The 14,401-nt window shown below is 47.2% G+C and overlaps 1 protein-coding gene across 6 annotated transcripts in view; it reads left to right on the top strand.

Moving 5' to 3' along the window:
- GALNT11 (polypeptide N-acetylgalactosaminyltransferase 11) overlaps positions 1-9,612 on the top strand; it is a 93,228-nt gene extending 83,616 nt beyond the window's left edge. For all 6 annotated transcript variants that reach the window (XM_059729214.1, XM_059729213.1, XM_014609056.3 and 3 more), the window contains exons 11-12: positions 6,376-6,513; positions 8,413-9,612. In XM_059729214.1, coding sequence (XP_059585197.1) covers positions 6,376-6,513; positions 8,413-8,544 — 270 coding nt within the window. In that variant the 3' untranslated portion in view covers positions 8,545-9,612. The remainder of the gene's footprint in view (positions 1-6,375; positions 6,514-8,412) is intronic.
- Positions 9,613-14,401: the final 4,789 nt, after the last annotated feature.

Here is a 14,401-nt window from a genome sequence, read left to right as displayed (position 1 = left end):
TTAGGCCTGCCAGGCTGTTGTGGTGAGAGTGATGCTCACCCAGCTGTCTTCAGAGACTGACACATTTAATAATATTAAAAGGACAAATGCTACTGTTCAGCATTGTTGGTTGGGTACCAACCAACCAGCCTGTCACCAGAATAGTGGGAGCCTTATGTTCCCATTCTTTGAAGCTCGGCGAGTCAACAACCAGCAGGTCATTATTGCTCCTCTCATCTGAAAACAGAAATCATGTTATGGTCCAGAATTTTTAAAATCAGTTGCTGAAGTGAAATGAAGGTCAGTTAGTTTGCATAGGGTCATGCTAGAGCATGGCTGGGTAGCTCCAGAGCAGCCTGGGGTCTCATACCCATCTCATACCTGTTTTGGGGATGGGCAGAAGGAGCCCACCCCACCATGTGAGACCGCCCCCCCCGCTGCCACATGGGCACCCTCTCCCCTGCACTGCTGCTGCTGTGTGGATGGATAGTGCAAGGCCCTTGCTGTGTGTGAGTGAGCCCCCAGCCATTCCTCCTCTCCCCCCCCCACTACTACTCAAGCAACACGAGCCCCTCCACTGCTGCTGCCTCTGCCATGTGAGCCCACCCCCCCACTACTGTGAGCCCCACACGTACCCTCCCCTCCTCCTGCAAGGGCAGTGAGCTTACCAGGCCCTGTCCAGCTGGGCTGCCCTGCCCCAGAGACCCCAGCCGGTACCACAGCAGCAGAAACAACAGGGAGAATGGTGGTCAGGTGGGAGCCCATGGACTGCACATTAACGTTTGCAGGCTACGTACAGTCTGTGGGCCGCCAGGTGACAGCCCTGGTCTAGAGAGTTGCTGCCTAGTAAATTCACTAGTCAGCGTGCTTGGAATTGCCAACTTTCTTTTCATTGCCTAATAAACCGTCTTCTCAATTCCTACTTAAACTTGCGTTCTCTGCTTCTCTCTCAGTTCTTACCCCCTCTCTTCTGTTGCTTGGGGTTTTTTTCCCCTCTGTCATTCTTCTCTGTTTAATAATAATGATCCAGTGCTTCCTGCTATTTCTCCCTTCTCCCCTCCGCTTTTATCTTGCCTTCCTTTCATTCTTATGACAGGGTCTAAACTAAAAAGGTATGTTAGAAAGCCTAAGTCCCATGAGGTTGGAACAAATTTTAATGTAATGCCTGCAGTTCCCAAAGGAAGCTGTCACCATATTATTATAATCGGCACTGTGATAATCAGTGAATTACACACCTTTTAATCATGCGATCCAGGTGAGACAATGTCCTGAATAACATCCCATTCTGAGAGGCTGATTTTAGTTTTCACCGGACAAAAAAAAAAACGTCAGATATAATTTAATTTGCCTGACTTCACTGCATTGAATTTGATATTTTATCCTTGCTGAGCGTGAAACTCACGCAGAGTTGCAGGGAAATCATACAGCGGGTACTGTGTTATTGTAGCACTGTGAGCCGTATGAAGTCTAACCACTGTGCAGAAAAAGAATCCACCGAAGAGCTTAGAACGCATAGTGGCCTTTGTATTTTTAGTCTGATTTCAAGGGGGCTCGATGCCCTGTCATTCACACTGGGAGAAATCTTGGGACACAGCTGTCAATCAATGCAAGTGACCAAGGAGAGTTGATAGAGTAGTATGCACCAGCATAACTGAGATCACACTCACAACTGAGGGCTGTACCCTGGCATACTTTCCTATTCAAAGTCCAACAGGTTCCAACAGAAATGCATGGACCCCATGCAAGATTTACAGCCTTCAGTTGCATATTTAGGGGAGTTCTGACTCTCCCATAATGGTATGTGATACCTAGATTTCTGTGTGCAGTCCTCAGGTTGCAGCTCATAGTTCAAGGTTTTAAATTTTTTTTCCCCATGCGTCTCAGCTTTGCTGGTTGCCATGTGGGGCTGAGAAGGATTTTTTTCCCCTCTTGGCAAATCTGGACCTGCAGCATAAAGGTGTGAATGACTGATTGCTTGGACCTCAACCCAGATGGCTAGCAGAACAGATTCAAGGCACAGTCCAGCCTGAAAGCACCACCACAAGCCTGCTTCAGAAAGTAAAAACGTTAGTCAAGTCCCATGCTACAAGACTCCACTGATGTGTCCCTGTCAAACATTTATGGCAATCGTTAACACCTTACTTCTGTATTTTAAAACCATAATTGTTGTGTTCTCCTGCACAATAGTTGTGTCTGTGGATTGCCTTAGGCAGGAGCTGAGTGAGATGCGGTGAAATCTCTGTGAAATTTGTTGTGTTCAAAGACAAGGGAAGATCATGGAAGTGAACCTTGGATCCAGCATCTGGGAACCAAGGGCCTAACAGCTGCTGGAAAGTTTCCTGAACCAGTCTTCCTCCTACATGGACTTAATATAGATCTTTCCACTCCCTTACCACTTTTCCTTGCATTATAGTTAGATGGTCATTTTGTAGACTTGGATTCCAAGATATTCCCATCTCTGTCCTCAGAGCCATGAAAAATGATCTGAAGCTCTCCTGTTGAGTGATTGAGAGCTGGATTTGCAAAGGGGACTCAGGTGCTTCCTCCCAAAATATAAACCCTCAAAGCCCAGATAGCTGGACATGCACAGAACCGCTGAAGCCTTGACAGTGCCAAGCTGCTCAGTACCTACCTTACACCTAGGTGGGATTTGCGAGCTAATAAGTTTTCAGTGGGGCCTGAGCTGGGAGGTGTGCACTCCCAGCCCCACACAAAATACAGCAAAATACACATAGAATGCATCCTCTAACCCTCTAGAACAGGGCTGCTCAACCTATGGCTCATAGGCCAGACCCAGCTTGTCACATCATGTCATTTGGCCTGTGGGGCTCCCCGTGGCTGCAGAAATTTAGCACGCATGGAAACAGTGGCCAAATCTGCGGACCCATGGGGTTCTCCAAGCCCTTTGCACAGAATCTGGAATCTGATCCCAGCATGCAAGGGGGTTAGAAGTGGTGGTGCTGGGGTCCAGGGTCTGATCCAGTCCACAGGCAGGCTATGCACCACTCTTCTGGCCCATGGGACCAAAAGTTTGAGCACCACTGCTCAAGAACAATGGTTAGAGCATGGGATGTGCGAGACCCAGGTCCCTTGAACAGTTTCAGAGGCGTGGGCTCGAATTCAGCCTCTGAAGGGTGCATCCAACTACAGGTTGAGTAGGTATGATCAAGTGGGTTTTGGTCCCATCTGTGGAAGCTGTTGCACTTTTCATAGAATAAGTATTAGAGGAGAGAAAGGAACCAGACTCCCATAGCCACAGACTGTAGAGTCCTGCTGTCTATAGAAATTAGGTGTTGCACTACTGAGTCCAAGGGGATGGGCACACCAAGAAAAGGAGGGTGGGACTATACACTATGCAGCTCTTGCTCCAGAATAACTCAATGTCAGAAGATTTAGCTGCTGAAGGTCAGGTACCATAGGGTCAGATCAAGCTCATGAATTAGTTATGAAGGAATGACTGGTAAAATCCACATCCCCTCTTACCTCATTGTCACTTGTTGGTGTGCCTATGCCCCTCATTCCTTGGTGAATGGTGCCTGAAATTACCTTGTTTGAGACCTTCAGATCTGTCCCAGTGCTCTGGGCATCTGAGTTTGCTGCTGGCTCAGGCTGCTCCTTGGAGCTAGTTTTGCCTCTGCACGAGAACATAGATGTACAGCTCTAGGGATGAGCTGCTTCCTTAGGGTCTTCCTTGCTCAATGGATGGCACATATAGGTGAACAGCTGGTCTGCTTTATGCCTAGATCCTTCTGATTCACTCCCTGGCTTGACCACAGACTTCCTGAGAGACCTCTGCATTATTCAGCTGCTCTGCACTGTAGATTCCTGTTAGCAACACGCCTTTCCTCCTTCCCTTGTCTCTCATATAAGTTTAGAGTATTACACTTTTAGGGCAAGATCTGACTTTGGATTCTGGATCTTAAGAAGAAACACCTCAAGGCACCCAGCAAATACTACTCATTAGAAAAAAAATCTACATTGGCCTGCAGGCAGAAAAACTTAGTTTCATGTGGTTTGCAGAGGGCACATGGCAACTTTATTAGCCCACAACACACAAGGCTGGTACAGCACTAATTCAGGTCCTTGGAGTGGTGGATTCTGGCCCCATCCTGAGCGGAGCCAGCAGCTGCACAAATGGAAAGATCAATGGGCATGTTCCAGAATCTCTGAGCAGGGAAGAAACAGGACCGTCCCCTTTCCTAACAAGCCAAAACGTGACCAGGCTCCTCTGCTCTTCTCGTAGAGGTTTAACATAGGGGGTGGTATGTCTAGCCCAACTGTGTGGTGGAAGGAATTGTAATAACATGCTCCGTGGAGGAAAGTGAAGCTGTATACTTTGTGCAAAAGCACTCAAGCCAACCTGTCAGAGTAGTCCGCGAGCGAGGACGTGGTAACTGTATGAGACCAGTACCACTTGCAGGGGAGGGAGTTGGGGGAAGGCAATGCAATGTTAAGAAAGATATGGCTGAATTGGAGCCTCTCCAGAAGAAAGCAACAAAAATGATCAGAGGATTGGAAAACAGGGTCTGGGAGGAAATGTTGAAAGAACTGGGTTTGTTTAGTTCAGGGAAAAGCCAACTGAAGGGAGGTATGGCACCGCTCTTCAAATATGAGGGGATGGCATAGAGGAAGGTTATAAACTCTTTTTTTTTTGTCCCTTGGCATCATGCCCAAACAAGAAGCAATGGTTTTACACCTATAGAGATTTAAGTTATTTCTTAGGAACAAAAAAGCTGCTTAGCTGTAAGGCTAGTTCAGTGGAGGACACCTTTTTAGACTCAAGGCACCCCCCCCCCCCCATTAGACTCAAGGCATCCTCCATAACTGGCACCCTGGTTGGGAATCACTGGGTTAGCTGATTTAGGGAGGCAGCGGAATCTCTCACTGGGGATGTATATCAAAGCAGGTTGGACAAGAATCTGTTGGGAATGCTTTAGGCATAGCTGACGCTCCCTCGGGGGCAGGCTGATGGGCTAGCTGACCTTGTGAGATCCCTTCCGGCACAGTTTTCTGTAAGGCTATAAAAAGGGTGGAATAAGGGGAAACACACAGAACAAGGAGCAATGGTCTCAAGTTGGAGTGGGGGAAGTTTGGCTCAGATATAGGTAAACACCCTTTCATGAGGAGGGTAATAAAGCAGCAGAACAGGTTACCCAGAGAACTTGTGGACTTTCCATCTTTAGAGGTTTTTAAGATCCAGCTAGACAATGCCTTGTGTGGGATGATGTAACTGGGGATGCTTTGAGCAGGGGGTTTAACCAGCTGACTTCTTGAGGTTCCTTTCAACCCTAATTTTCTATGATTCACACTCAAAGCAATTTCAGACTGCCTGAAACTAGACATGTAATCATAGCATCATGTAACAGCTGACGGCCTACCTTGTCTCCACGGACAGGGCAGAGCTGTAGTCTTGTGCTCTGCTCCCAGCACTGACATTCCAGGGACTTGGGTTTAAGTCACTTCAGCCTAGATCTGGCAAGGTTTTTAGGTGCATTTTCTGTAGGATTGAAATGAGCCTGGTAAACACCAAGAGGACAATTCTTCCTCTGTCTCTCCGGAAACATTACCCTTGGCAGGACAATCAAACACCTGTGCACTGTCTGGCAGGGAAAGTTTAGCAGGACATAAAGCTTGAATCAATAAGCCAGAACCCCAGGCTTCTGAGGCAGAGAAATCCTGAAAGATTAACTCTTTGCTAATCTGTTTGTCATCAGAGAGCATTTCCTGCCCATGCTAAACAGCTGCAAGCACATCAGGAGAGCAGTAGAACCAGTGAGGGGCTCTAGATGAGCATTTTGAGGACTAGTGAGCAGTGAACCTAGTTGGATTTTATGCTGTCTTTTTTGGTTCCGTATCATTGTGTTTCCATGGGACTGCTCCCAAGCTTATAATTAGGCATGCTCTAGGATTATCCCATCTCACATCTCTCCTGGCTTTTCACTGTAGATCATACTCCCATGTCCCGCTTTGGCACTGTCCCTCTGGGCTGTCCCTTCCTGCCTGAGGAATCTTGCTGCAGTAAGATGAGCTGCTCCCTGGATCAGTGATCTGTGGGGTGGAGAAGACAGTACACTAAATTAATTCAGCTCTGATGTCTGCAAATCTGCAGCATGTGAAGGCAGGATTTCAAACCTGAATTTGGCCACCTAAGAGGAGCTGTCAGGCTGAGCAGAGCTTCATTTAAAATGCTTAATTTAGAAAAATGCTTGGAAAGTGACATCAGCTGGGTGGGCAGGAAAGTGAAAATTAGCCACAGAGGGGCAGATTGCATCTCAGGAAAGTATGCCAGCCACAACTTTGCAGGTGGGAAGGACTTAAGCTATGCCTGGATGGCACGTTTCCCCCCCACCCCTTCCTAAGTAGGTCTTGCTGACTGGCTGCCTTTTCTTTTCCCAGATCTGGATGTACAATGAAGATCATGAGCTAATCTTAAACAATCTCCTCTGCTTGGATGTGTCAGAAACTCGCTCCTCAGATCCGCCCCGGCTCATGAAATGCCATGGCTCTGGAGGGTCTCAGCAGTGGACATTTGGGGTGAGCGCTCTGCAGTGGGGTTACGTGCATCTGTGTCTGTGGTTGAGATCCAGGGCTATGCTGACAAACGTTGATCAAGGTGACATTAGGGGGCTCCCAGGGACTTGGTTTCAATAGCAAATAGGCTCAGTTTAACTTGTCAGTCTGTAATGGTGCAAGCCATGATGCAGCATGTGCTAGGGAGTTTCTCTGGCATCTGAACTGCAAATGCAGACAAGTCATGAGCTGGGCTGTAAGCCCCACTGATTCCTTCTCAGCGCATCCGCAGCCGAGGTAAAGGTTCTTCACCCAAGGTAGCTTTGTTCTTATCACTGGAAAGTATTGGGTGTGACTGAGGGGTAGAGACAGACATCACCTTACATCACATTTCTGGCACCATAGAATTTCTTCACTGGCACAGACAGTGAGCAAATGGACATCCCTACAGTGCTGGGGCGCAATAGAGGCAATGTTAAATAGGGCCACTTTATTGCAGTCAGGACTTCTGTTTGTTCTATGGCAGGAGAGTGTGAGCATCCCGGAGCTGCCTGCACTCTCCAGTTGCCTCGGGCAGGTGCTCTGGGGGCCTGATCCTGTGAACCTTGGGAATTTCCACTCAGGATCAGGGCTCTCAAGCCCCTGGAGCACCTGCCGGTTTCTCCTGTTTGTATAGACATCTCTCAGGGAATCTCAGGCACCTCTCTGTAAGCAGGAAAATCCAGGGTTCTGTACTCATGGACACCTACCCTTGGATGTTCACTGATGTGTCTTCATAAGTGGAAAACACCTATGCAAATCCTGGCGTGGAGGCAGGGAATCCCCCTGGCACCCTGTTTCTCCATGCCAGGACCTGCACAGCCCCTTGCCTCCATGCTAGGACCAGTGCCAAGTCTTATGCCTACCTGTGCTTCACATGGAGGCATGGGTCAGCATGTAGGCACAGGGTGCTGAGGAATGCTTGGGTCCCTCCCTGACCATGGCCTCTGCATGAGCCATGGGTTGGCATGAGACATGGGTTGCAGCTAGGAGGCGGGAGGAAGAGGGGAACGTGATGAATCCCTGGGCAAGGGCACATGTTGCCTGTTGGTACACATTGTGCCCCTGCCCAACGTGGAGCAATGGATGATGTGTCTTTTGCCCAATAAAGCAGAGCTGCTGTGGCAAGATGTGATCCCGCACAACTTGATCTGCTTTGTTTAACGATGTCAGTTTGTGCCCTGGAATTCAGTACAGAGTCCAGCCCCTGATGTCTCGCTGTGCTGGCCCCACTGAATCACCTAACTAGGTTTAGACCTGATCCCCTTGTGGGATCTACCTCTTGCCAGAAGCCCATCTTCTCTGATGCCTGAACATTAGGCACTAATGCTGCTGCATCTGGTACATGCACAGGAAAATGCCAGCTGAGCACATGCCTGAGTGCAGAGTGGGGCTTGTTTAATGCCATGTCACTGCGGAGTCTCATGTTTCAAGTGTTCTGTCCAGACAGAAGCTATTCAGGGATCTAAGCTAAAACCCTAAGGCTTTGGCCCAGTGCTGTAAGCCAGGTGATAGGATGCTGTGCCATGCCCTTCAGTGTACAGGGGACAACCAGCTTGCAGCTGAGCACACTTTCTTTGTTGTAGGTACAGTGTGCAACTCCCATAGACCTGAGTGACCATCCAAACCACGCATGGCTTTAAAATAGAGTCCAATCCTGGGGCACCAGTATCATGTAGTTCAGGGGTGGGCCAGATGTGGCCTGCCAGGCCATTCTATCCAGCCCACAGGGCCCCTAAAAAATTTAGAAAATAAATATTTATCTGCCCCTGGCTGCTTGTCATGCGGCCCTCGATGGCTTGTCAAAACTCAGTAAACGGCTCTGTGCCCAAAATAATTGCCTGCTCCGATGTAGTTATTGTTGCATTTTTCTCTTCTCTCCAGAAGAACAATCGACTCTACCAGGTCTCCGTGGGGCAGTGCATGAAAGTTGTTGATCCACTGAGCCATAAAGGGTACGTGACCATGGCTATCTGTGATGGCTCCCTTCCTCAGCAATGGCATTTGGAGAGCTGACAAGCCAGTGGTCCAGAGACGCCATTCACCAAGATGGGTCTATACCTTCAGCTGTTGGTTTCCAAGTGATTCTAGAGGGCTCGCAAGGAGCCCTTGGCTGCTATCCCCGACACAAACTGGATTGTGTTACATCAGTATTTTGCCCCACAGACCTGTGTGCTTGAGGAGACTCAGATGGGCGGCTGGACTGGACTGGCCAGATGCAGCAGCTGTCTGGCTACAGAATCTCAACCCTCATAGAAGTGCAATTTATCACCAGCTCCTCAGATTAGCCTGGATCCTTGAACTGTGCTGATGTAAGAGGAAATAATTAGAGCTGTATAATTTGAATTGTGGTAAGATTTTAACTCTGTGGCCCTTTGTCACGACAGTGATGAGACAGAAGTTCCCCTTGCACGTTTCACGTGCAGCAGCACGTCAAGTCACAATGTCCATCTGTTTGAATTATTCCACCTCATCTGGAATATTTTTGATTCTTTTTATCTCCTGAAAATTGCCACTTGTAATATTTAAATTTTAGTTCCTTTAATATGCAGTTCTAGTACATTTTCCATAGGTACTTTTTGCTGTCAGTTATCATGCAGGATTGAAAACAGGTGATGTCTGCACCGATAGCTGGGGCTGACCATAAGGTGCTCCTCCAGCCCATACACATGGACCCTTAATCCTGGAAGCCCCTGAGCCAAGTCCCTGGAGGTTATCCAGCTTGACCCTGGAAGCTCTGTTGAATTTCTGGCTAAGAGATGGGGCCCACTCTTGCTGTCCTCCGAGCCCTTTTGTTTTGGCAGCATATTCTGAACTTCATCTGCACTGCTGAAAGCCTTGAGTGCAGCACATCTGCCAACAGCAACCCTGCAACCCCACACAGAGAGACAAGAAGTCTGCAACCATGCTTCTAGAAGGTGCAGAGTCTGATATGATAAAACTGAGGAAAGGAAGCTGAGGGTCACCTTGATGTCGCCCTTAGTATCGGTGTAGACTCACCCAGACTTACTATTGCAAATGTCATTTCATCGATTCATGACAGCATCTACATTTAAAATAAAGTATTCCAGTTTTTTAATAAAATCAGCATTGCTGTGTGGTCTTTGGTCTTGGGGTTCAGAAGTGCAGACTGCAAGAGATGGATGCAAACCAAGTCTAAGTAACTTGGCCTGTGCTAATTAGGCTACCTTTGTTCAAAGAGATTGAAACGGGCCGTTTTGCAAAGCTGCTTGTAGGGAGAAGGGAACAGAGGCACAGAGATATGCTAAGGGACTTGCCCAAAGTTACAAAGGGAATCTGTAACAAACACAGACCTCCTGAGTTTTGATCAGCACCTTGACTCCAGAACTATCCTCCCTTTTCCTTTCTCCAAGTACCTTTCCCCTCCCTCAACCTGCCTCCTCCTTCCCTACTTCCTCTTTCTTTATCTTGGCCCGTGTTGAGCTAGAGCCCCCCACAGTGACACCTCTCCCCTGTCCCATTATTGAAGCGTGGCTGGATTAGTATGAAACCTGAGGCGCAACTAATAGATTTCACTGCCGTAAGAGACCTGCAGATCTTTGATGAAACAACAGACTTCAGGAGAACCTGGGCATTAGAGTGACATTGTCATTATTGAACAGTTGTTGTCAGTACTGACCCCGTGCACCACAATGACACCTGCTTATCAGCTTGATGAATACCATAGTGTTGATTTAATTATCCAGCCAATGGTTTCCCTCTGCTATGCCTGGATTTCACTGTTGCAAAATAAAATTTCAGCTAATTCAAGGCTTGCTCCATCAGGAACTCCCTTCCCTGTGTGTCAGCAGGTAGTGAGTTCAAGATCCACACTTCCAAGATCATAACTCGTCTTACAAGTTCACCTGTAATCTAGGTAAGTGGGCTACTGATAAAAGAGGCAAGAGACAGGTCTACAGCCAAGCCTATTATTGCTTGCACCCCAAAACACAAAACCAAACACTTTACCCAGTCTATTTGGCCACCCGTGACAGGACAATATAGATTCTTACCTATACTGGCTGGAGACACAAGAGGGAGAGAGGGTGGCAAGCAGGTTGGCTATAGGTCATCTTGACATTGCCGAGTTCTCCAAATTTCTGTCTAGTCTATACCTTTATTCTAATATTCTAATAAATCTGTTCAGATTGGTTTAATTTAAAACTTGTTTTGCTGAAGCTTTTGGGATTGGACTGAACCAGTTCTCTTGTGACCTTGGAAAGCATCAGTTAGTTGGTATTTGTGTCCTTGGGAAACTAGAAGAGAGTTTCTTATCTTCTTGCTTCAACCACCAAGGAGGCTGTTTATCACCATCCTGTTGGCTCGTTGCCTCAGTTTAAGATTTTTACTGACAAGGACTGCTTTATTTTTACAACACATCCAAGAAACTTAACTAAAATACAGGTACTGGAGAACAACAGTATTTAATACATTTGGTTACATCAATCACTACCACTAGCATTTTAAGATAAAGCTATGATACCGTATGTGGATTATCTAATTCAAGGTGGTCTTTTACAATGTCTCCTTTTAGGCCTTGTGCTCTGTTTAACTATTACTGGTTTAGCTGGCTGTGTTGATGGCTCCTTTCCTCTGCTGACCAAGCTGGTTGTCACCGCCACAAAGGTTTACTTTGTGGTCACTCAGAAACAGGCTTTGGGGTATTCTGCTATAGCTACAGCTTGGTGTAGGCTCCTTGAAAATGGCCAAGGCTCCCAACATGCCCAAAGGAGAAAATGCCACCAACACAAACATTAGATGATCACCTTGTTCTCAGCGTTTCAGCCTGTGCCACTCTCTGGTTGACTCTTCATTACCCTGCAAAGGCTGATGCACCTTCTTCCATCCTTGAAGTTTGCTGCTTCCCTTTTCTTCCTTCGCTGCCTTCCCACTTCATTTTACTGCTTCCCATGTCCTGGCTTCCACGGACGTAAAGATTTTCTTAGAGGCTGGGATCTGTTACATCAGAAATGAGAAATTTCTTCCCTGATGATTCTTTTTCTCATTAGCAACTTCTCTTCTCATTCTTCTCTAATGGGGGGGCCACCTCCCACTGCCAGGACTTGCCGTCAGCACCACATTTCAGCACAGGCCACCGGAGAAGTTCTTCCAACTCTGCAGTTCTACTCCAGCAAGCAATTATTGGCATTCAGACAACAACTTGGTACACATAATTATAACGTCCAAGTAATTATAGATCTAGGGCTGCTGGTAGGAGAACAGTTCAATTGCGACAGTCCGGTCATTTACCAGAACACCAGGGTGAGCTGAGCGAGGAGAGAAGCTGCTAACAGAAGAAAATGATCAGGTAAGAAATTTCTCATTCTGCAGCACAGCTGCTCCCCTCATTCCTGACTAATAGGAAGCAGCGAGCGCTGACTCACAGAGGGAGAGGGGAAAGGCGAAGTGGAGTTTTAATTATTACTACAGAAGTATAATTGGCAGAAACGGACATTTCTCTCCTCCTAGTACAGGAGCCTTGCAATAAGGACTAATATGGAAATTTGTCTTCCAAAGTGCATATACTGCTTTGTGAACCTTCCTGAGCTGTAGCAAGTATAAGGGTCTAAGACAGTGAATCTCTGACATCTTGGCATGCTGGAGTGCCATGAGATCCTATGCATGATTCACAAGACAAACCCAGAGATTTCACACTGGAATTCATAGTGTCAAAAGCACTCTGCCCTGTTATGGCCTTCCTGAGTTCTCTGCAACAGAAGCAGCGATCTACTATTTTTACATAGTCAAAAAAAAAGAGCTGGGATTTTCCCAGGGGCAGCTTAAGGCTGACAAGGTTGATAATCACTGGCCTAGGGTGAGAATTGTGCTGGCTTTTTCTGTGTTATCTATACCACACGGTCACCAAATGACCAGCAGATATGTAGACCACCACCACCTTTTGCATGGCGTCAGGAAAGTGGTTCTGTAAGCTCAGGTTGTATTTTGAGACAAAAATCTGCCAGGCTTTGGCCTGAGTCATTACACCAGCGATACAAAGTGCCAGGAAACGACCAACACAATGACTCTTTGGCTCTTTGCCACATTTAACAATGGGCGTAAAAGTAGTGTAATGCCTTTATTGACTGCTGAACCAATAATCCTCTGGTATTGGGTCCAAAAGCTCTTCTTGGTTTTGAACAAGCTATGAATCTTTTCCAGCAGTTGGTCAGTTGTGAATGCATCTTTTCCTCTGGACAGGGCACTAATAGGTATGTTTTCCCATGTGTGACACCACCATTTATTTATTTATTTATTTATTTAGGATTGTGGGTGCAGAGTACATGGGAAGAAAAAATAGTGTACAGGGTTTAGACACAAGAGGTCTAATGACCTTTAGATACAAGAGGTCATTTAACCTTTGCTAGTCTGTGGATTTTGTGTAAGTATTGAAAAAATATATATGGCTTTTGTGAGAAGCTTCTCAGGCTCAAAGGGATCTCAGGTGGTCATCTACTCCAGCCCGCTGCTCAGGCCAGGATCATCCCCGTCTTAACCACTCTAGAGAAGTATTTGTCCAACCTCTCTTTCAAAACTCCCAAGGGTGGATACTGCACAGCCTCTCTAGGTGCCTGGTCCAATGCTTGACCAGCCTCATAAATAGGTTCTTCTTAATATCTCCAACCTGAATTTCCTTTGAGCGGTGATTTGATTTACCAGTTCTGCCAACAAGGTGGAGGCCTCTGCATCCTCAATGACTAGTTTCTCTAAAGTCTCCTCCAACAGCTTGTTTCTAAATCTGAGGTATTTGTTCACGATGACTGGTTGCTACCCACAGGTGGAACATGGCTCTCTTGCAGGCGCTGCATTAGGAGCTTCGGTGTTGTCACACGAACATTAAGGATTGGGCCACAGAAGAGAGTCCAGAACCTCTCACTGCAACAAGGACAATAACCTTGCCAATGAGCCACCCACTGGCCACCTAGTACTTTTACCTTTATTAAACACTAGAAAATGTATTTGGTCTGAATGACTGCTGGTGGGGTCTGTGGTATCTCCAGATCTCCTCTTGTCTACGTTCTTAGGACTTTCTGGAAGGAAACTCCCTTCTGACATAACTGTGGCTCTTGCTAGTGGGGTGACTGCTGCACGAACCTTGGGCTGTCCAAGTGATGAAACTCCTGTGTGTGTTCAACACAGCATTTTAGTTGTAACATTTGTTTGCAGGACTCTCCCTGGATGTTTGCAGGTACGAAGTAGCACACTTTGTCCCTACCTGGGGCCCCCCTACAAGGGCTACAGATTCAAACACCTTGACTGTGGGAGTCGTGTGCGGGAAAATCTGAACTCTCAAGCTGCGCCACTGCTGGAGGGCAGAGAATCTGCAAACCTTCGGTGGAAAGGCACGCTTAGTCCTGGGAGGCTGCGGGTGTCCATATGCCACAGCTAGGAGACATTATCCATTAGCGAGAGGTGAGGACAAAAGCTGTGGGACTTCTTTCTCCTGCTGCTTCCAACTGCGGTGAACAGTGTCACTTCCAAAACCCAGATGAACAGAGGAGACTGCCAGGGAGTAAGTAGCAGCTGCTTGTGAAGAAGGTTCCCAGAAAAGTAGTGGCCCTGCAGCGCACGCTGCTGGCATCCAAATGACCTATAATAGCAACATTTCACTACAGCCAAGTGAAGCCTTGGGTTAGCTGGCTGCTCTACATCCAAGTGCACCTCAAATGCGGATGCCACTGCATGGAGAACCAGAAGAGAATGATTGCAATGCTTTTCGATGCGCCACATCTTGGGTCCCTAGTCTGGATGCCTGGGGGAGATACAGATTTGAACGCTGTGAAGGAAGTAGTGCCTAGAAAAACATTTCAATCATTTTCTTGCTTCTGGTTCTCATCAATAGATCGTGCACTCTGGAGACCATTGCTGAGCGGAA

This window comes from Alligator mississippiensis, chromosome 5, assembly GCF_030867095.1.
Source record: "Alligator mississippiensis isolate rAllMis1 chromosome 5, rAllMis1, whole genome shotgun sequence".
Lineage (NCBI taxonomy): Eukaryota > Metazoa > Chordata > Crocodylia > Alligatoridae > Alligator > Alligator mississippiensis.
This window is presented reverse-complemented; position numbering and strand designations above follow the sequence as displayed.